Source organism: Leuresthes tenuis, unplaced genomic scaffold, assembly GCF_036924035.1.
Source record: "Leuresthes tenuis unplaced genomic scaffold, fLeuTen1.0.hap1 SCAF_9, whole genome shotgun sequence".
In the NCBI taxonomy this organism is placed as follows: Eukaryota; Metazoa; Chordata; class Actinopteri; order Atheriniformes; family Atherinopsidae; genus Leuresthes; species Leuresthes tenuis.
Window position 1 is genome coordinate 24,916,625 of NW_027325363.1, and position 20,441 is coordinate 24,937,065.

Consider the following 20,441-nt stretch of genomic DNA (forward strand, 5'->3'; position numbering starts at 1 on the left):
TCTTAATCTAAGGTAGCATGGAGGAGAAACACTGTTAAAGTGTGGGGACACACCCAAAAACAAGGGCTCGCCTTCTCATTTTGCAGATATTTTCCTAATCGTTAGACGTATTACCTTTGCTTAAGTACACCATCTTACTTTACTACCATTCATTGTTGATATTACTTGCTTTGATGGTTATTCACTTTATTTTTCTCTAGCTCAGCTCTATCATCCTGTGAATAAGCCTACCTTATAGTCCTCTAATCAACTCCCCGAGTTATTAGATCTCTGAAGTTACTGAGGATGTGTGAAATGAAGCAGCTGGACAACAAAAAGTCATGCGACGTCCAAAATTAGCTCCTGTTTTCTTCAAAGCAATACTTCTTTAATTTAATCCGTCTTCTGAGTTGAAATGCTGTAAAATTCCGTTTTGAAGAAAAAGTCTAACTTCGGAACGTCGCTTTCCGTTCATCTCTGAATGTGCGACTTGAGGATTTAACCACCTTTTCTTTTCAGATACTCTCTTAAAGCTAAAAGCAGGGAAAAAATGGATTCCACTAAGTTTCTGGCCTGGAATCAATAAAAAGTGATTGCAGCTCTAAAAGCAGAAACAGTGCTGCCCTGAGTGGGTTCACGGTCGCACAACCCACACCACGAGCAGAACAAGAACACGAACCACAGGCGGGAATGCGGCGCAGTGGAAAATAACTTTAATAAAACTATGAAAACAAACAAAAAAAAAACAACAGCAAAACATTAAAAGCCTGTACATTTGACAATATCCAGTGTCTGAGACTTCTGAAGGCTAGTGGTGCGAAATACAGCTGCATCACACATAAACCAGCAGACAAAACGATTATAGGCTTAGGCCTGGGCCCATGGTTTTACATGATAAGATATGGGTCATATACTCTGATATTGCACAAAAACCTAACGCGGATGCTAGGAGAGCACCGGAAGTAGCCAGGCATCGCAGTATGACGTCCCCACTGATAAGCCCCGCCCACTCCACGACTCCGCCCACATCTGCTTGTATAAAAACAAATAAACTTAAAAAGAGCGGCACGTTTCTGCACATTCAGTTTGGAAACAGATCATTAAAAACGCACATATCAAACAAAATTACGACAATTACTTTCTCGTTTTGGTCTGAACATGTTAAGAGCATCAGCTGCAGTGAGTTTAACATGGCTGCTAGGAGGAGGTGGATGGCCTTTTAAAAGATGACAAATGGGGGGGTAGTGATAGTAATGCTTTTGATTTCATAATGTTAAGTGAAACCATTCAAACAAATAAAAGAGTTTAGTTCATTAAAAGACCTTTTGAATAACTCTCATGTCTCTAAAAACATTCCAGTGTTCAAAGATCCAAACAGTGGACCGGAAGGCTCCAATCAGTCCTCTTTTATTGTTGCTTCCCTCACAAGTTTTTGTACGGACTAGTGAAGTAGTCTGACACATCGATATGACTAACTCTTAAACTGCAAAAAAAAAAACAAACAGAAAAACTCATGAACAATACAATCTTCCTACAGTTTTGAGGCACACTTTAAGACAGCAGGAGCGAGCGTCTCGGTGCACTTCCTGTGGTCATGTTGCACTTCCTGTGGTCATGTTGCGTACTGTTTTAAGACATGAGGGTCCCATTTTTTCTCGTCTCTTCCTCCCTGCCCCCCTCCGTTATCTGTATCAGAAAAAATGTGTCCCTTTCATTCAAACAGAGTTTCAAGTACATGACAAAAGTCCGCCTCTCCCGAACTTTGCTTTCGATAACTGTTGCTTCAGCCCGCTCCAGTCGGTCCATTTGGACAGGTCATCTCTGAAGATTTGTTGTAGGCAAAGTGGCTGCCTCAATTCCCTTCCTTTGGATGTGTGCTCCAACAGCTGTTGTGCCTGTGCAAAACTTGCAATGACGTCACCTACCATGATTCCACAGAAATGTCACAAGACCCTGAATTTGGTAGTTCATGGGCACAATGCCAGGGTGGTACAAGGCTTAAAGGGATACAGTAAATAAGGGTGCAGGGTAACTGAACTGTTTCAGAGAGCAGGTCTACTCTGTATGTGCAGCACACATTGGGGGGTGAATCCGCTCAGGTTCCAGATTTCAGCAACATTCCCTTCTTTAAATCAGGGTATGTGTCACCCTGTCTCCTTGGCACTTGTCGCCCCTCCCACATGTTCCCCTCACAGCATCTCCTGTTAGTCTTTAAGTAGTTTCAGCAACTCTAGGAGCGGTTGTCTTTGGCCACATTGTGGGCCATCCAGTTCACCTTGGTTGTCCAGCTCTCTCTCAGGGCTTCGTCAAACTTCTGGCGGAACTGCTTCAGGGCCTCCTCGTCCGTTTTACCCAGAGCCAGAGAGTCCTGAAGAGGGAGGAGCGGGAGAGGAATTAGTCCTGAGGCAGGGGGATGGATAAGTAATGACACAGACACAAAATAACATGTCCTTTCAGAAGTGTCAGTACAACATGTCTCAGATTACATATTACATTACAGATGCATACATGCACTGCTCACTACGTCCACATTGTTTCCAGCCATGGCTTTGTATAGTGATTGTATAAATGACACGGCTTTAGCAATAGAGTATGACACATGCTTTAACTTAGCAAATCACTGCTCAGTGATGAGCAGCCAGATAAAAAGGCTCATGTTACATAGCAACTTGCAGTATTGATTTAGTGTATTATGCAGTCGTACGAAGCCTAAAAAATAACATTTTGACCCACTATGACTAATCACCTAGATATGGCTCTATTACGCTGCCAATTAATTTAAACACTTTGCCTATACTACAGCAAAAAGACTGATGCAGTCGTAACTCATGTGATCTGTGTATAATGTTTGTCTCTTACAATGTGGTGCTGCTGGCTGTTAGCACAACTGCAGCTGCTCTGCCAGCTGTGATCGTGACACTGTGGTTGGATTTAGTTATTGTTTAACACTTCGGCTGCTGCTGTGGGCTGATAGATGGTGCTCCAGACAGCCATTACCATTTGAATCAACTGCTGCTTGTAAGCAGGGTTGTGCCAGTTAGAAAACACAACAGAACCGTAACAACCAAGCAGCAGCCATGGCAACAGGCAGTGACATCACAGCGACAGCTGAGTCATTTCAAGGATGCGGTCATAATCAGAGCTGCAGCGCAAGTCGGCAGCTTGTCAACCTGCTCCTGTGGTTTTCTTTCTAAATACAGCGAATCTGACCATTTCAAAGCCATGAACCTTACAGTTCCACACTAACGTAACACAGTCAGTTAAAAATTGCTGGACCATCACAGAAGGAAAGTGTTTTGTGGGCAGATCAGTCAGTATTTAAGATATTTCTTCCCAATGTACTCTGGACCATTGTGGTTATGGGGCAAAAGCTCCTTTACAGTTCACCTGTAGGTCATTGAGATTTTAGAGTGACACGTGCTGCCTTCAGGACAAACATCTTTTCCAGAAATTTCCCATCAATTTTTCAACAGAATTCCAAAACCACTGTCTGCACCCATTCCAAAGGCATGGCTGAGGAAGAAGAGGGTACAGGCAGTGGACTGGCCTTCCTGTAGTCCTCACCTGTCCCCCTCAGGGAATGTGTGGAGGATTCTCAAAAGAAAAATGTGTCAACAAACCATTACTGTTGTGCAATTTGAAGACAGGCTTTTTGATACCGCACCATTACCACAGGGCTGCACTTTTTCCTCCTCAAAACAACAGTCCTCAGTGCTGCTTCTTTTTACCTACTCAGCTTCTGGAAATGTGTTTGTGGGGTATTGTATATTAAAATATACACTGAATAACTAATCCTTCTTTTAAATTCCATAGTCTAACTTGGAAACAAACACAGAGCCAGGTGCAGTTTGGATTTGCACACAACTTTTCATAAACTTCCTGGTTATTAGGGCTGTTGAAGTTATTGAAAGCATTTTATCTAAATGGATTTAAGGAGATGATTTAAGCAGAACAAGAGAAGTGACAGAGATACTCTATCTTACGTTCCACTGGGTAAACTTTCCACCATTTAAAATCTATGCCTGGCACGTATTCACATGAAGACACTGTTTCGTTTAAGTGCACCGTAACCATTAACTCTGCACAAAGAACATTATGATTTTTAATTTTTTCCAGCTCCCCTACATCTCTGCATGCAATACCTTTAAGTACTGGATGTCTTTGACCGAGGTGAGCTCAGGTAGTCCAGCAGTCAGCATGAGGGCAAACAGCGTGATGAAGAGGTTGCCATTTTTCCTCAGAATCAGATAAGCCTCCTCACAGTACTGACGGAAACTACAAGAAGCACAAAGGACACGTATAATCATATGCTGCAGAGCAAAAAAAAAAAAAAAAAATCTCTGTCAGAATTCATTGTGTGCACACGATGCGTCTGATGCAGGATTATCATTTTTCTTGTAGTGGTTTGTGTCGCTGGTGACCAGGAACCAATAAACTGTTGACTTAAAAGAAAATCAGACATCACACCATGCTTTTGTCTTTTATGATAAAATGATGACCGACGGAAGGATTTGCATGTAAATGAAGAATTCTAATCATTGTTTTTGATTGAAACAATGCGACACATTCAATGAAATGAGAAGTAACATTCAAAATAAACCAATGTGCTTCAGTGTTAGTTTATTTTCACACTGTCACGAGGAGCAGTTCTAGAAAAGCACAACAACGCTGTAGGAACTCTCTGGTGCTTGCATCTGTTGGAGATAAAGTAGATCAGTGTGGTTAGGGGCTTTTGTTGGGAGTTTTGTTTTTACTGTTTGTAATCTGAGACTCGATGACTGAGCTAAATGTCACTGCCCACAAACTGTTCAGAACAGGTGACAAACATTTCCTCTTGTCTGAGACCAAGGACCCGGACTTTGTTTCACTGAAGTGTCTGCAGAGGAAAACGCTGCTTTCAAAACGCTCGCTACAAACACAAAAATTCACTGGTTATACTGTGGGATCATTAAAGCTTCTTAAATAGCTTTAATTACCCGACAGTTTTCCAGCTTTATATAGATAATCCTCACCAACTGAAAATGAATGAAACTTGACTGAAACTCCGTCGATCACCGTTTTAGCTTTGAATGCACAGCACTGGTGATGCTGCACAGCACAGCACCCGCCCCGCCCACTCCCCTCGCCCCGCCCCTCGCCCCGCCCCCTCCTCTCCGTATGTCTGCAGGATTATTTGCAGATGTGCTCGGTGTGACCTGGTACCCAATGTGCAAGTTTCGTGAACCGGCATAGAACAGCGATGCCCCAGTACTGTATTTCTCGTTTTGGAGATAAACAGTTTGAGGAATTGATCAAAATGTAGAGCTGGGCGACATGGGAAAAAGTCATATCACATCACAATATATATATATATTTTTATTATATCGGTCGATATCGATATATGTCGGGTCCATAACATTTTCCCATTGTGCTTATTGGTACCAAGTCTTTTGCAATACAATAAGCTACTGCATTTGTAATATCACGGTGTCTCTTAGATTTTACGGCATGACGCTGGATGAAGCAGACTCTATGGTCTTCTGTTGCTGCTGCACGGGCGTTGTTATTGGGGGCAGATTAGCACTTGTTCTGGGCTGTGTTTGTAACAGCTCAAACGGGTGGCGCTGCTTCAGGTGATGAAAAAGATTAGCCGTATTACCGACAGTTCACAGTATGTTTCGTGTCGGATGAACAAAAAAACAAAACAAAATACTTCAAAAAAAAAAAAAAACCCCTAAAAAAAAATTCTACACCACCGAACTTTTCGGGTCCTTCTTATCAACAATGTCATCAACAACGTCATCCCTTACGCTGCATCTGTTGTTTCTTCTTAGGGAGCACTCGTTTTCTTTTTTATACGGCTGCAGCAGCACAAACAAACACGCCACGGCGAGCTGCTGGTATTCCAGCCACGTGATTGGTCCAGCGCGGAAAATTGGTTATTCGTTTTGTCTGTCAAAAGACGAACGTATTCTATCGAAAAGTATTCATATCTCTATCGAGGAAAAGTTATTCCATGATAGCTATCGTTATCGTTTCATCGCCCAGCCATATCAAGATGATTCTCAGGGTCACACTCACAAGGCATGCAAGGCATCATCATACTTCACCGGCATCGTCCCATCATGAAGACAAGGTGTTGGATAAGTTAGGTTTACATTCAGAGTACATGAGGACCTATTAGTCTGCAAGTGAACTTTAAATAACTTCAGCAACTCCTTCAAATCCCTTGTTATGATACTCAGTAATTGGCTGTGTCCAGTCTGTGTGGCATATCATGGGCAGTGCTAACAGTACAGTGGTACAGATGCACAAGCACTGGATGTTTTACATGACTTTGTTACAGATATTTACTCCCCTGTGGTACAACCATCAATGTAGATATGCAACTGGGTCATACCAGATTACTGTATCACATACAACGGGTATTTCCACGCTTCATAGATGTTTACATGGTACTTATTGTATGCATGGCAGTACTGCGTCATGAAGCCTTTGCACGCTATACTTACACGTGCCACACTGCACGTACACAAACTCAAGTGACAACAATACAGAAGTTTGCGTTTACATGGGCACATGTGATCCGAAATAAAACTGAAAAATAAAACCACCAAGTTGTTCACACGAGGTGGCATCAGCCGTGCACTTGGCTGTTTCTGATTCAAATGGACCAACTTTTCTGAAAAAGAAAAACAAAAAAACAACAACAAATATGAAAGACTAAACTGAGCAGCTGACTGTCCTAAAATACTGCCTGACCTTTGTGCCTCGTGCAGAAATGGTCCATGTGTGAAAAAGCTGCGACACTGCTACTGTTGTCCGAGTTAAATCAATATTTTACAACTGACCTGTGTGTATTCCAGAGAATACTTTCCTCTTTCAAATAATAATAAAAAAAATATCTAAAAAACCCCATCTTTTCTTATCTAAATAAAACTGTTTGCAAGCCAGCACATCCCTCAAAGCGGCCGGCATAGAGGACTTCCATGCACGGATCTCTACTGCCTACTGCTGGTTGGAACGGGGTACTGCACTATCAATCTTCAACACGTTCTGGTGCGACTGTTTTGTTATGTTCAGAATTTCTTCCACTTTCTGTGTATTTTCTCATCCCATAGCAGCCCAGTATTATTTCATATTTCTTCTTGTTTATATTACAACTCATGCAGGGCTCCTTCTTTACTTTCTCAACAAACAAATGGAATAAAACCCATTTTCTCTCATAACTTGTACCTGCTTTTTTCCTTCTATGCTGTGGGAAGTGAAAACATTAAGTCCTACAAAAAAGAAAGGCATCTTATCTTTATGCAGTCAGCAGAGCCAACCAATGCCCATCTGGATGTTGACAGATAGCCATATCTGTTTATTTTTGTTAGTTGAAGTTGAAGGTCTGTTTAGAATAACATAACAGACAAACCAGTTGTTTTGGCATTAAATTGAATTTCTTTTCTGGTCCAAACAACGACGTCGATGAGGCTAAAGTTAGAGGTAAAGTTTGAAGATAAAAAAGAAAAATACAGAGTGGAACAAACCTGCCAAATTTTTCTGTGTATCCCGTCTTCCCTTGCTGAATGACATGAATAAAGTCGTGCGTGAGGATGAACGGCACACGCTCCCTCTTGATGCCAAACTTGGACTTGAAGTTGCCCAGGATGTGACCAAAGTCTATGTGAAAAAGCTAACAACACAAGACAATCGGTGAGCCTCGAGAAGATGTGAAAAGGGACTGCATTACGGGCTGTAAAGTTATTACCCCCCCCTAAGTTTTTTTATCAAAAATTTCCCAAATGCTGTAAAACAGATCAATGCATTTTTAACACAGCTTTTCCAAACATCCTAGTTTTATTTTGGATCCTTACATTATTTTACTTTGCACACCGAAACTAAATTATTTCACAAAACTACCAGGGTCAAAATTATTAGCCCCCCTGATGCTAATGGTCAATTGTGTACCCTTTTTTGCTGGATAACAGCATGCAGTCGTTTGTTGTAGTTTGTAACAAGTCTCTGGCACATCTCCTGAGGAATCCCAGCCCATTCTTCTTCTAGCATGGACCTTGGTCTTCAGTGCACCCCACAGATTTACATTGGGATTCAAGTCAGGGCTTTATTCACTTTGGTTTTCTGGAGGCAGCTCTTCACCAGGAGCGATGCATGTTTTGGGTTGTTGTCATGTTGGAAGACAAAGCGACGACCCTTTCAAAATCTTCACATATCCTTCTTTCTTCATGATTCCTTCAACCTTGGCGAGATTCCCAGTTCCAGACGCACTGAAGCATCCCCACAGCATGATACTCCCACCACCGTGTTCAACTGAGGGGACGATGTTCTTTGGGTTATACGCTTCTCCCTTCTTTCTCCAAACATAAGCAGCATCTCTATGGCCAAAGAGTTCTTGTTTGGTCTCATCTGACAAAAGAACACGCCTCCAGTATGCATAATCTTTCTCCAGATTGTCCTTAGCATACTTCAGTCTGGCTTGAAGGTGTCTCTTCTGTAGAAATGGAGTTTCTCATTTCTGTACAGGGCTCTAGTGACTGTCTTGTTTGACACTGCAATTACTGTCTTGGCGCAGTCATTAACTCGTGTTTTGGTAGTTGTTCTAGGGTCTTTAGACACATCTCTCACTAGTTTTCTTTCCAGAGTCTTTGAAATCTTTCCCTACCTACCTCTGCCAGACTTGTTCTGTACTGTGCGCCTCTCTTTGGATTTCTTGATGATGCTTCTCACTCCACTTCTTGACACTTGGAAAGACTGTGATAACATTGTATATCCATCTCCTGCTTTTTGAGCAACAACTATTCTTTGTCTCAAGTCTGAACTGAATTCTTTTGTTTTTGGCATGCTTTCTCAAGTGACAGCTCAAACCCTTAATGACGTTTTTATACTGTGTGTAACGTGTAGGACAACCCTCAGTTTTAACTTGACTGATTACAAGCTGTGAGCATTACAAAGGTAAAGCACATGATTGCACTACAGTGGTTTGTGCTTTGGCTCAATAAAAAGTTCTTTAGGGGGCTAATAATTTTGACCCTGGTAGTTTGTGAAATTATTTTGTTTCTGTGTGCAAAGTAAATTAATGAAAGTATCCAAAATAAAACTAGGATGTTTGGAAAAGCTATATTAAAAAAAAGTCATTGATCTGTTTAACAGCACTTGGGAATTAAAAAAAAACAAAAAAAAAAACCTTAAACTTTCATAGGGGGGCTAATAATTTTCAGCTGAACTGTATGTTTAACAACAGTCAAACCTGTCCAGTGCTGCGAACCATGATGTTGTCACTGTGGCGGTCTCCGATGCCCAGGACGTAAGTGGCTACACAGTAGCCTGCGCACGATAAAGTGAACTCTTCGATGGCTCGATCAAGAGCATCGCTGTTGACAAACAACACATAAACATAACATAAATAAACATATGCTCTAAAGAAAATAACACTTTGTTAAGCTTCCTTTAAGCTCCATCCTACCCAGAGTTTCTCTCTTTAAGCCAGTTAAGCAAAGCATCTTTGTTGAATGCTGCAGTCGCTGCAACGTTGCTACTGGTCAACTGGATGTTTGCGATTGTGTCTGCCGATGAGACTACCTCTATTAGCCCCGTCCGGTCTCCTGTTGCCAGGCAACCATACGGTACGATTCTGTATGGGAAAGAAAAAAAAAAAAAAGTAAAAATGATTACTTCTACACTTGCATGAGTAACATATACAAGTGTACATGTTTCACTTCACATGAACACATAAATACTGGGATATTTTATGGGGGAATACTGAAATAAATAAAAATAACGGCAAACTGGACACATATTACGGCCGTTTTTTTAAAACCATGTTTATTTAAAATAAGTAACTAGTGATCATTCCTGCACATCGGCCTGAAGGAATTTTAGAGACAGCTTAAACCCTGGAATGTTGGTGGGTTTGCACATTTCAATGTCTTGCTTTCGATTCTTCCAAAACATTTCTTTTGGACTGAGGCCACAACCATGACCTGTTCTCGCCAAAGTATTTGAGTGTTTTTTAAGACCCGCGTGCCAAGAGTCGTTGCTTTGCTGCATGACCCACTTTCTCCGGAGATTCAGTCCAGACACCAAGGTTCCGATATTTTCCTTTAGACGTCGCAGGTATAATTTAGAATGACATGTTCCGTCAGTTATGGCAAGCAAAAGGAGCCCAAACCATGACACCAGCATGTCTCACAGATGGGATAGCTTCCTAAGCTGGAATGCAGCGTTGTCCCACTTTGGTCTCATCCCTCCACAAAACTTTTTTCCAGCAGCCTTCAGAGTGTACCAAACATGTGAGCCTAAGAAAACTGCAGATGACTGGCAGTTCCCCTAATTTCTTTCAGGACCTGGCATCCAATAACATGCTATGCTCTCGGAGCGATCTTTTTTTTTTTTTGCTACTTCTGGGGAGGATATTGATGGTGTTGAATTTCATCCAATTCGCAAATCATATAGCGGTAAGATTTGTGGAGCCAAAACTCTCAAGAGGTGTTTTTGTAACCCTTTCCAGCCTGTGAGCTTCAACAACTATTTCTGAGGTCCGAGCGAATCCTTCAGTTTGTGAGCATAACGCCATCCATAGCCTCACGTTTGGTCAAAGTTGACAAACTTTTACCACTCTGAGATATTCTATTTCCAGAGAATAAAATAACTCTCCTTGTCTTGTTCAATTAAGTTCTCTTTACAAAGTTTTAGAGCTTTGAAGGTTTTAAATCATATTTACTTAATAATAGATGAACAGAAATGGATATTTCAGTGATCACTGGGTGGAATACACTGTCAGACTGTATAACATTGTAGAATTTACAGCGAATTGAGAGAACCCCATGCAATTAAGAATATGTGATGATGATACATTTTCTTCTGGCATCGCTTTAACTTTTCCTAAAACATGGCAGTAGCTCGACTTTGTGGGATCTGGACATTTCTTTTGGAAAAGCTCTTTTGCTGTTATAGCGTATGAACATGGTGCCTCTCAGTCTTACACATATGACAGCCATGACCCAGTGTTCAATGCAGACTTTCTTCTGCAGCCTGAAAGAGGTTTAATGGAGACCAAATGCCTTCAAGGCAGTTCTTGCTCATGTTAATGGGTGTCGAATTAAAGTAGATGAGAAAAAGACAGAGTGACAGGGAAGGTTACGAGTGGGAAAATATACCATATCATAGTGGTTTCATTACATTGTCCCTGCTTTTGCTCCCAGTATCCAATCCCAGTGTTCGAACTCTGAACCCAAGTCTCCGTAACCTGAAGCACCGTCCAAAAGCTCAACTGTCAAAACAACCCCCTCAATGCTCAGATCCAGATGTTGGAGTGGATGATGATGAGAGGAAGTGTGAAAAGTGTGGATTTGATTAGGCTGTAACTAAGATATTGAACCCGAGTGTGGGAGTGTGTGTGTGGATGTCTGAGTGCATGAACGTTGGGGGTCAAACTAGCGTGAGGTAATTAAGTGCGTCTTTTCTTCTGCAGCCCACCAGAGCTTCCCCTTCCCCACTGAGAGGAGGAACAAACAGGCCTTACAAAAGCCTGTCCTCGGTACTCATACGGGCACATGAGCACACAGATGGACGCGCAGGAATGCTCACCTGAGGTCCAGATTCGCCTCCTTCCACAGAAGATCCATTAACCTTAAAATCTGCAGGGTCAACATGTCTTGCCGAAGGTCTAGAAGATGAAAGTGAAGATGAAAAGGTGAGAGGGAGCCTTGATTTGAAGAGGAAATATCTATTTACTCAGAAACTCCCCCCTCTCTTCTGTGTTCCAACCCCCTACCGTCTCCGTTTTTGAAGATGATTCCCAGAGTGTCTCCACCCATCAGCTTGTTGTTGTAAACAACCCAGAGTGGTTTCATCTTCGAGTCCATGTACCGGCATTTCTCCACACTGATGGGACAATGACAGAGAGGAAAATGGTTATCCCAAATCTGACAGCGGGGAGACTTTCATATGAAAACTAGTCATCTTACTTGATGCCAGACAGCAGGACATTGGGATTAAGGGGGGAGTGCAGGTCTGACAGAGTCTCCGAGTAGCCACTCTGTCTTAAACATGTCATCATGGCCTCCTTGGTCAGCATTGCCTCCTTGGTTTTACTCCGAGCGTTCTTAATAGTTCCCAGTTTAATTAGCTCATTGACTGACTTTAGCTTACTCAGGGCTTCCACCTGGTAAAGAGAAAGACCGTGTGACAAAGAAAAAGTTCAAATACTGGACAGACATTTGAATTTCTTTTAATAATCAGCCAATTATCCTGAGAAATAAATCACTGCTAGCACTGACAGCTGAGTGCATTATCTTTAGACAGACATTGTGTTGCTCCCCGCAACAGGAAAGTGGTCAGATAAATGATGGGGAAGTGGTAGGAAGTGTCCAAAGGACTGATTGTCAAAACCAACATTACTGAGGGCGAAGGTTATAGTGCAGGAAGGGTGACACTGCTGTCACATTCTCAGACAATAACACACATAAATCTCATCTTGTCAATGTTAAGAACAGACCAACGTCATTTTTTAAATATCAATATGTATGAACTAAACTCAAACACATTGAAAAAAAGAAAGAAAATCAACAAAGTGAGGCTTAAAAAAATGTACATTTTAAGAAATAGCTTAAGACTGTCAAGTCTTCTGGCAACGCCTCGCAGGCTTGTAAGAATAACTCATTTTATTTGATCAACAGCTTGTAAGTTAACGTGCGTAACAGCCAACAAATAAATCAGACACCGAGGGTGGCTTGCCTGTTTCTTTAGGACCTCAATATGAGGGATGCTGCCTCTGCAATAGGCTTCCAGGATGAGTGCAAACTGGACTGAAACTGCTGGCATGTGGATCTCTGACCTGTAGAGAGCAGCAGAGAAGAGGTATGAACAAAGTGAAACACTCAAATGTTGCACACTCAAAGTGTTTAATCTCTTTCCCCATGACTTTCAATGTTCAGAGGACATGTTCACGTGTATTTAACGAGTAACACACCGCAAGTGCCAGAAGAGGAAATGTCCAATCTTGCGGTTCCCTTGAGAACGCTCTAACAGGAAGTGAGTGAGGGCGCAGTCATAGTAGGGCTCATAACGTAACACCTGCACCAACTGTAGCAGGTACTGCGACAGTTCCTCATCACTGACGGGGCGAGAAGGGTACAGGAACAGACAGAGAGAAGTATAAGAGGACGCATTCTCAAAGGCTGTTTTCTAGCAAAAACTTCATGATGACGTTTCAAATGGTCTGCAGGATAAAAAGCAAGCAGACAGGAACAGACAGGTACCATCTACAGTCAAACACACCAGACAGAAAACAGCAGAATAATTTAAACAGTGTGTACTGAATTACAGTAGATAAACTTAACTGAAAGCAGATGCTTGAATATGCAAAAAGTGCATCATCCCAAACGTATGGAAATGTTTACCTCATATCCCGCAGACAGCCCACAGCATACTCTCTGACGTACTGGTCAGGGTAGTTGAAGTCCAGAAGCTCCAAAGCATCTCTGGGACTCAGTTTGGGCCAAATCTGAAGCAGTGCCTGCAGCTGAGATACACACACACACATACATTCAGAATCTAATATTCAGCCAGTTACATATTAAGATTAAGACTTTACTGTCATGTAGATGCCTGAAATACACAAAATGACTCCTCCACATTTAACCCATCCAGGTTGGCACCTGTTGAACACACACATGCTCAGGGTCACACACTCATGGAGACAGATTATACACTGGAGCGATGGGCAGCCATTCACAGCGTCAGGGGAGCATATACTAGGGCACCACTTGGTCACCACTCTTTTTAAGCGGTTGGGAATCACACCTCCAATGCTCAGAGTGGACGACCCACTCTAAGCAGTGAGCCACGGTCGCCCTATAAGCAGTCACTGGGTAGCTGAATGAATCAAATACTTATTGTGAATGCTTGACCACCCATGTGCTCACTCATCATAGAAATGAACATTAGTCCTAAAGTAATAAAAGAGACATTTTAAATTTGATTTGAAAGCACCCAGTAACATTTACTAAGCTGCTAAGGTGCGCTACAGTTTGCTGTACTTTTGTTGTTTTCAGCTTTAATAAAGGCATAGTTATTCAAGGAAAGAAAAAAATGTTTTTTCCTCATTCCTCACAATATTTGAAACATTTTTTGTTTAAAGGCTAATTATGTCAACTGTATAGGTGAGGGTGGTTTTCTGTCAGTGTGGGGCATTTAAACTGTGCCATCTAATCGCTCCCCTCTCAAATTCTGTTGTATTGCTGCCATGGTAACGCTGAGCAAAACAACAACAATCGGGATTTTTGTCAAGTCAACAACAACAGCTGAATCTGGCATATTAAGAAAATAATGCAGGGAATTTACAAGAAGACATTTTGAGACTTCAATACAGAGTAAAAATGAGGTTTTGGTACATTGTAAAGTAACAAACAAAAAGTTGTTTCTAAAAGTTTTCCCCACCCTTTTTATTCATTTATTGAACTTTGAGTAAGTCCTCAATTGAAAAGCTGCAGTATGTCAGACATTGTGACACCCAGAGCCGTAAACTGCACGTTGCAAGCAACTTCCTCCTTTTTCAAGCACAAAGGAAAAACTACACTGAATCACTGCTTTAGAGCCGGTGTTTTATTTGTCCATTCTAGGCTACTATAGTAAAATAGTGGTGCAACAGGGTGGAGGATGGGAGGGGGCGATACAAATGGATACTGAATCCAAAGACAGTGAGAATTCACCAGAGATCAAAGGTTTTTTTTGGTTTTTGTTTTTTTCCACACCGATAAAAGAATATTTATGAATTTTGGCACATTACAGTAAATGTTACACGTAAGAACTTTAAAAGATCCATTTTTCTCATTTTTATCACACTACAATAATATCTTAGAGCTCAATGAATGACATCTAAATTTGAACTATAAACTATATAAACTATAACTAACGGGTACGGTGGCTGACCTGGGCCATGTCCTCGTGTTTGCTCCACTTGACGGAGAGTAGCAGCTTGGGTAGCGACTGAGGAAAATTATCCCGACAGTCATTTCGTAGTGTCCAGATCAAATCCTTCTCGTTTTCACACAGCTGAGACAGCGGATCGCGTTCCATGATCTCCTTCAATTCTATGTGGAACTTTTTACCACCACGGCCCTGCGAAGGATCATGAAGGGAGAAAAGAGAGCATGAAGACGAGTAAGAGCAGTGACTTTAAAGAACCACAGGAGGGCAGCAGCGTATCAAAGTTTCCATCAACTGCTTTGAATGCAGACAAAGCACCCATGATTATGATTCAAATATCTCAGTTAAAAGTGGATTTACCTAAACAAGAACGGCCTTCATTTCAAGGCTGTTGATTTAAAGTGGATCCTACTGTAGCTGTCATAATTAAATTGTGATAGCAGTGTTGTGCCGAGCTCCACATTAAACCACAAGGTGACTCACAAGAAAAATAAATAGTCCTCTGTAGTGAGTGGAAATCCACTCATACATAAAACTCATACGAAAGGATTGTGTGCAGACCTGCCCTCTGTGAAGCACAGGATTACATAACCAACTGTAACACACCCAGGAGTGGGGCTTTAGCTGAGGAGCAAAGAGACAGGAAAACATACAAGTAATCGGATTAGAGTCTAGTTTTGGATGGAGGGAGTGGAATATTTTTGCTACAACACCCTACTAAATGATAAAAGGTTTCCAAGGAAACTACCACTGTTTGAGAGGTTCCATTTGTGCTGTCTGTGAGGGGGAAGAGATGCTTGTTGCTGGCCAACATTTAACAATCGTGCTACTTCATTTTCAGTTGTTCGACCCTTGTATTTACTCTGAATGAATGCAATCATTTAAACGTGCTCGCACAATTATCTCCGATTGTACAATATCTCACCATAGGAGCGCAGTCATTTGCTCTGGCGATCTCTGCAGCTTTTTCCAGTATCTGCAAAAAAACAACAACAAAAAAAAACCATGAGTGAGCGCTGTGTGAGGGAACCTACACTGATGCATCACTTCCAGCTACAGTGCATTAAGCAAGCGGAGCACGTTCTGATCCTCTCATGCTAATAGCCACCGCTTCATCATAATCACTAGGTACCACTGCTGCAGTTATGCCTTTCAAAAAGGCCACACTGGTTCCATCAAGTGTTCAGGTTAATAGCACGAATATGTATGCATGTTCAATTCAGAAGTCATTTGTTCGAGTGTTAACGTTTAAGTCACAAATCGAAGCCTATTAGCATGCACTGAAAGTCCAACGTTCATGTTTCTGTGAGATGGACAGAGTGCAGTCTCACCTTGTCAAAAGGAGGAAAGATGATGGGGTGTGGGGAGTATTCTGGGAAGTGGATGTGCAGCGCGGTAGCATTCTCAGTGTACGGGTTGGTCTGAACAGTTCCTATTGGGTTTAGCATCTCTTCAAGTTCATCTGGGTAAGACACAGACAGACACACACTTTTGTTGACTGAATCTGAAGCTCATTTCATCCTGTTTGAATATTAGACAGTTTGTTTAATTGAGTGTACCAGGAAAGGAAGACCAGCAGTGCAGGATGATGTCTCCAGTCTTCAGCTGCCCTTTGTAGTCAAACACCATGGTGTTGACCCAAGCTATGGGATAGTGCTGGAACATACAACCGATTCTTAGTTCATTAACACGTTCTGTGCATATGTTTGGAAACTGACGAAGACTTAATGCCCTTCTCCGGCCTACTGCAAACCAGAAACACTGGAGGTCCAACTTACCACTTTCCCTGCCTTACGGATGGTCTGGTACTTGTTTATGTGAGCATTTTTGGTGGACTTCTGCTTCTTCACCTTATCCATGACGGCATAAATAGCGAAGCAGAGGCGGGTCATGCGTGGCAGATCGCAGACTGAGATGTCAAACTCCAGCCTGCTGTCTTTCCAGGTATGGTCTGAGCGTCCGCTACTCTCACTGCTCACCGCCGGCTTGCACAGCAGCTCTGTGCCATGAAAAAGCCCCGCCCTCACCTGAACCTGTGTGTTGAGGCATGCCATTATTTTTCATCCTGCGCTGCGTTATGCAACAGCCGTGTTTTCAGGTTTTGTAAGTGTGGCGACGTGCTACTCGGAACATAATCATACTTTCAGAGATGTTGATAATACAAAAATAAATGTACTGAATCAGACAAATTTACCTTGGCAGTCTCCTCTGCATTCACCTTGCTGCCTTTCACCAGGACTATCTTAAATGGGCTAGACACATCCCACACACACGTTTGTACTTGCTGAAAAGGAAAAGTGAGAGCAGAAAGAGAGAGCTGCTATGACTGAGCGGGATTAGCAGTATGCACTGTGAAAATATGCACAGAACTCTGCCTCTTCACACCCACCAGCTCTCAGCACAGATACACAAACAATGAGGGAGGTCAGGCAGGTCACTGTGATGTCAAGCCAAGTGGATTTGCGAGGGTCAGCAGAACAAATGGCATCACATGACGCATAGAAATCAAGAACATGACTAACCAGCACACTTCCTGCTGTCTGCTGCGTCTATTTCTGAGTGGACATTTGCTTCAGTGTGTAAATTCTCATGTGAGTATGATGGTGCATGTCATTTATAGGTCCTTATCAGATATGACACCATTGTTGGCTGCATCTATTTCTATGTACTGGACCATGTCGTCACAAAAAACAAGCGTCCCTTTGTTCTGTTCACTTGCTTGTTTTCACCGACTATCAGTCACGTTTCCAGATGCACAACAACACAGCTCCTATCATGTAAATAAATCATAAATAAATCATTACTCTCTGATCTGCATTGCGCTGCAAAAACAGTTACTTTTAACTAAAAGTAACTAAAGCCTGAAAAAGTTAAGTGTCACCTTAGTTGGTCAATCGGTCAACAGCTAGGACTAAGTTTCTTAGTGGAAAGAAAAATGTACAGTGTGACATATTTCTGTTGATTAAAACAAGATAAGCGAAACTATTAACCGTACTGGATACAGAGAGATGAAAACAGAGTTGAAATCTGTGATCTGCCATTTTTAAAACACTAGTTAAAGAAATGTTGATTTCACCCATAACCAAATAGTGTCAGGAGAGTTTGTTTCACTTAAGGCTTATAAAATGTCATCAAACACAGAGGATTGCTTTACCTCAGCTCCACATGTGAACATACTTTTTCTGGATTAGTGCGGCGGGACTGAACGGATTATAAATCCTGAGTGCAGTGACTGTGACATGCAGCAAGTCATAAATGTGGTCAGAGAAATGTAGAAGTAGTGAGGTTTGTTTTACTGTAAAGCAAAATAAGATATGAACAAAGTTTGGAAACAACTACTCTAACAGTGTCGTGGGAATGTCTGATGTGAGACACACCTGTAATATTTATTCTCTTTCTAAACCATACATCAAAGAGACATCTATGGCCCGCCAGCATCAGGTAATTAAAACGCCAGGAGACTCTCAACAAGGCCAATTAAACTGAGCCTGACATTTGAAATGTGGGTGCGCACATTGAGCAGTGATATCACTGTGCACCTGGAAGCAGCAGCGAGGAGCTTCCGATGTTTTCTGACAACGTGGCAAATGCTGGCAGGATGCTTTGGGCTTGCTCTGACACACTTTGAACTCTTCCTCATAAAAGACAGGTGACAGCTGCCAAGTACATATTTACTCGGTAAACCTCCACACCTGCGTGATTCTGCGCAGGTGAATCAATCGAACGGTGGTGCTTTAGCTATTTCGGTGCAACAAGAACGTCACAAAGTAAACAGTGGGCATTATTAACAGAGTGCTATCTCGTCTACATGAGAACATTTCTTGTATGCATCAACACAGTCAATTTAGTCATGCCACAGCCAGAGCTATACAATAAACAATATTTGCATGTGGAATCAGTTGAAGGATATGAATTCTGTTCGACTTGAAAATCTGAATAGTGTGGAACAGACTGCAAAACACAGCTACTTTAAAAATAACAGCAGATGTTCAATAGACACGACTGCCACAACAAGGAAGTGAGAAGCACGTACAAGCACATTCATTCTCTCAGCCAAACTGGACTAACCGTGGGAACTCTTCTCTTGGGAGGTAGCGGTAAAGGAGGGTTGGAGGACTTGCGACTAATCACGGCTCCGATTGCAGACATTTCCTTGTCAAACAAGGTCTTTACAGTGCTTGTGTGGACCAGGGTGAGGTGAGGAGGCTCCTTGGCTTGGAGGCATGTACGGATGTACTGTGCACAAGATGAGACAGGAGCATGCTTTAGCTACGAGTGTATTCAAGCCACTCTACATTTTTAGAGGCCTCTCAAAAGCGTTTACAGAAAATCTTTATTGTTACCTCATTAACAGCTTAAAACTGGAATGACAAGTTTGACTTTAAAAGGAGTCTATAATTACGTGCACGGCGCATTTACTCTTAAATGCTACACTGAAATGTCCTGTAAACCAACTACGGCCCATTTAAGAGTAGCTGTAAAGTTGAATCCTCTCTAAAAATGTTGAAACAAACTGTGCATAAGCATATATACACTTTAAAGAAATGCACCTCTATTAAATATAGTAATGCTGAGCTATCAACAGTGTGTCTCAAGCCAGATTTGAGCTATTATAACAACATGAATAATAACTGTGTTACTGTCTTAGACCTATACAAATCATGCAAGCCAATTTGCAGTAAAAAAAAAAACTCCAAAACAAATATACAACTGTTAAAAAAGGACAATCTCAGTCTCCTGAAAAACGGGTCAAGTCCCATGTGTCGCCACTGACCTTGTACTGAATCAAGGGATGGTCTCCACAGAGGAACTCCAGGCACTGACTGACTCTCAGCACATACTGACCCCTCCATTCCTCTTCTTCAGGCGCATGGGTGGTCAGCCACTTCCTCACGGCCAACTCCATCAGCTCAGAGGGGGTGAAAGACGATGGCACCTTCAAACTGGTTGAGTCCTGAAAGACGGAAACAAATTATTATTATTATTATTATTATATAATATAAGTGCAAATTGAATAAAAACAAACAACAAGAGAATGCACAGACTGCCTTGCAGCTGCATCATATGAGGCAGTGAAGAGAGATGTTTGTGATAAAATAGCAAACTTCCAGTCATCTGAACATTGAGATGTTTGGGAGAGAAGATGAGCAACATGCTCACTGGGCTCCTCTGCTTATATGTAAGAAGTTGGGTAGCATGTACAGAGGAAAGAAAATGACACAAAAAGTCTTGATCTCTGTTGGACAAGCACAGATGACTCCTCCATACGTTATCACTCACAGTCTAACATGCTCTGAGGCTCAATACTTTCTGCTATTTATAGCCCAGCGCTGACCTGATACCAGAGATGGAATTGTAATTTCCTGGAGGTTTCATTAAAATGTCATCCATTAATAATTAACAAAACCGTGGCTACATTAAGGTAGAACTGCAACATTTAGAGGACATGAGAGAGCCGACTGAAAAATACCTCCTGACTTATCTGAACCATCTAGAAAAAAAAAGGTTTAAAAGTAAATTGAATACAAATTGGACGCTAATGCAAGAAG

General features: G+C 41.9%; 1 protein-coding gene across 2 annotated transcripts in view; it reads right to left on the bottom strand.

Annotated features, from left to right (window-relative positions):
* Nucleotides 1-670: 670 nt before the first annotated feature.
* pik3cb (phosphatidylinositol-4,5-bisphosphate 3-kinase, catalytic subunit beta) overlaps nucleotides 671-20,441 on the bottom strand; it is a 50,102-nt gene continuing 30,331 nt past the window's right edge. For both annotated transcript variants that reach the window (XM_072392984.1, XM_072392985.1), the window contains 19 exons: nucleotides 19,667-19,846; nucleotides 18,961-19,128; nucleotides 17,087-17,176; nucleotides 16,671-16,925; nucleotides 16,452-16,548; nucleotides 16,224-16,354; nucleotides 15,818-15,868; nucleotides 14,896-15,084; nucleotides 13,365-13,486; nucleotides 12,935-13,078; nucleotides 12,700-12,799; nucleotides 11,931-12,127; nucleotides 11,738-11,847; nucleotides 11,551-11,629; nucleotides 9,428-9,595; nucleotides 9,212-9,335; nucleotides 7,494-7,639; nucleotides 4,122-4,254; nucleotides 671-2,347 (listed from right to left, as the gene is read on the bottom strand). In XM_072392984.1, the coding sequence (XP_072249085.1) occupies nucleotides 2,210-2,347; nucleotides 4,122-4,254; nucleotides 7,494-7,639; nucleotides 9,212-9,335; nucleotides 9,428-9,595; nucleotides 11,551-11,629; nucleotides 11,738-11,847; nucleotides 11,931-12,127; nucleotides 12,700-12,799; nucleotides 12,935-13,078; nucleotides 13,365-13,486; nucleotides 14,896-15,084; nucleotides 15,818-15,868; nucleotides 16,224-16,354; nucleotides 16,452-16,548; nucleotides 16,671-16,925; nucleotides 17,087-17,176; nucleotides 18,961-19,128; nucleotides 19,667-19,846 (2,622 nt within the window). In that variant the 3' untranslated portion in view covers nucleotides 671-2,209. The remainder of the gene's footprint in view (nucleotides 2,348-4,121; nucleotides 4,255-7,493; nucleotides 7,640-9,211; nucleotides 9,336-9,427; nucleotides 9,596-11,550; nucleotides 11,630-11,737; nucleotides 11,848-11,930; nucleotides 12,128-12,699; nucleotides 12,800-12,934; nucleotides 13,079-13,364; nucleotides 13,487-14,895; nucleotides 15,085-15,817; nucleotides 15,869-16,223; nucleotides 16,355-16,451; nucleotides 16,549-16,670; nucleotides 16,926-17,086; nucleotides 17,177-18,960; nucleotides 19,129-19,666; nucleotides 19,847-20,441) is intronic.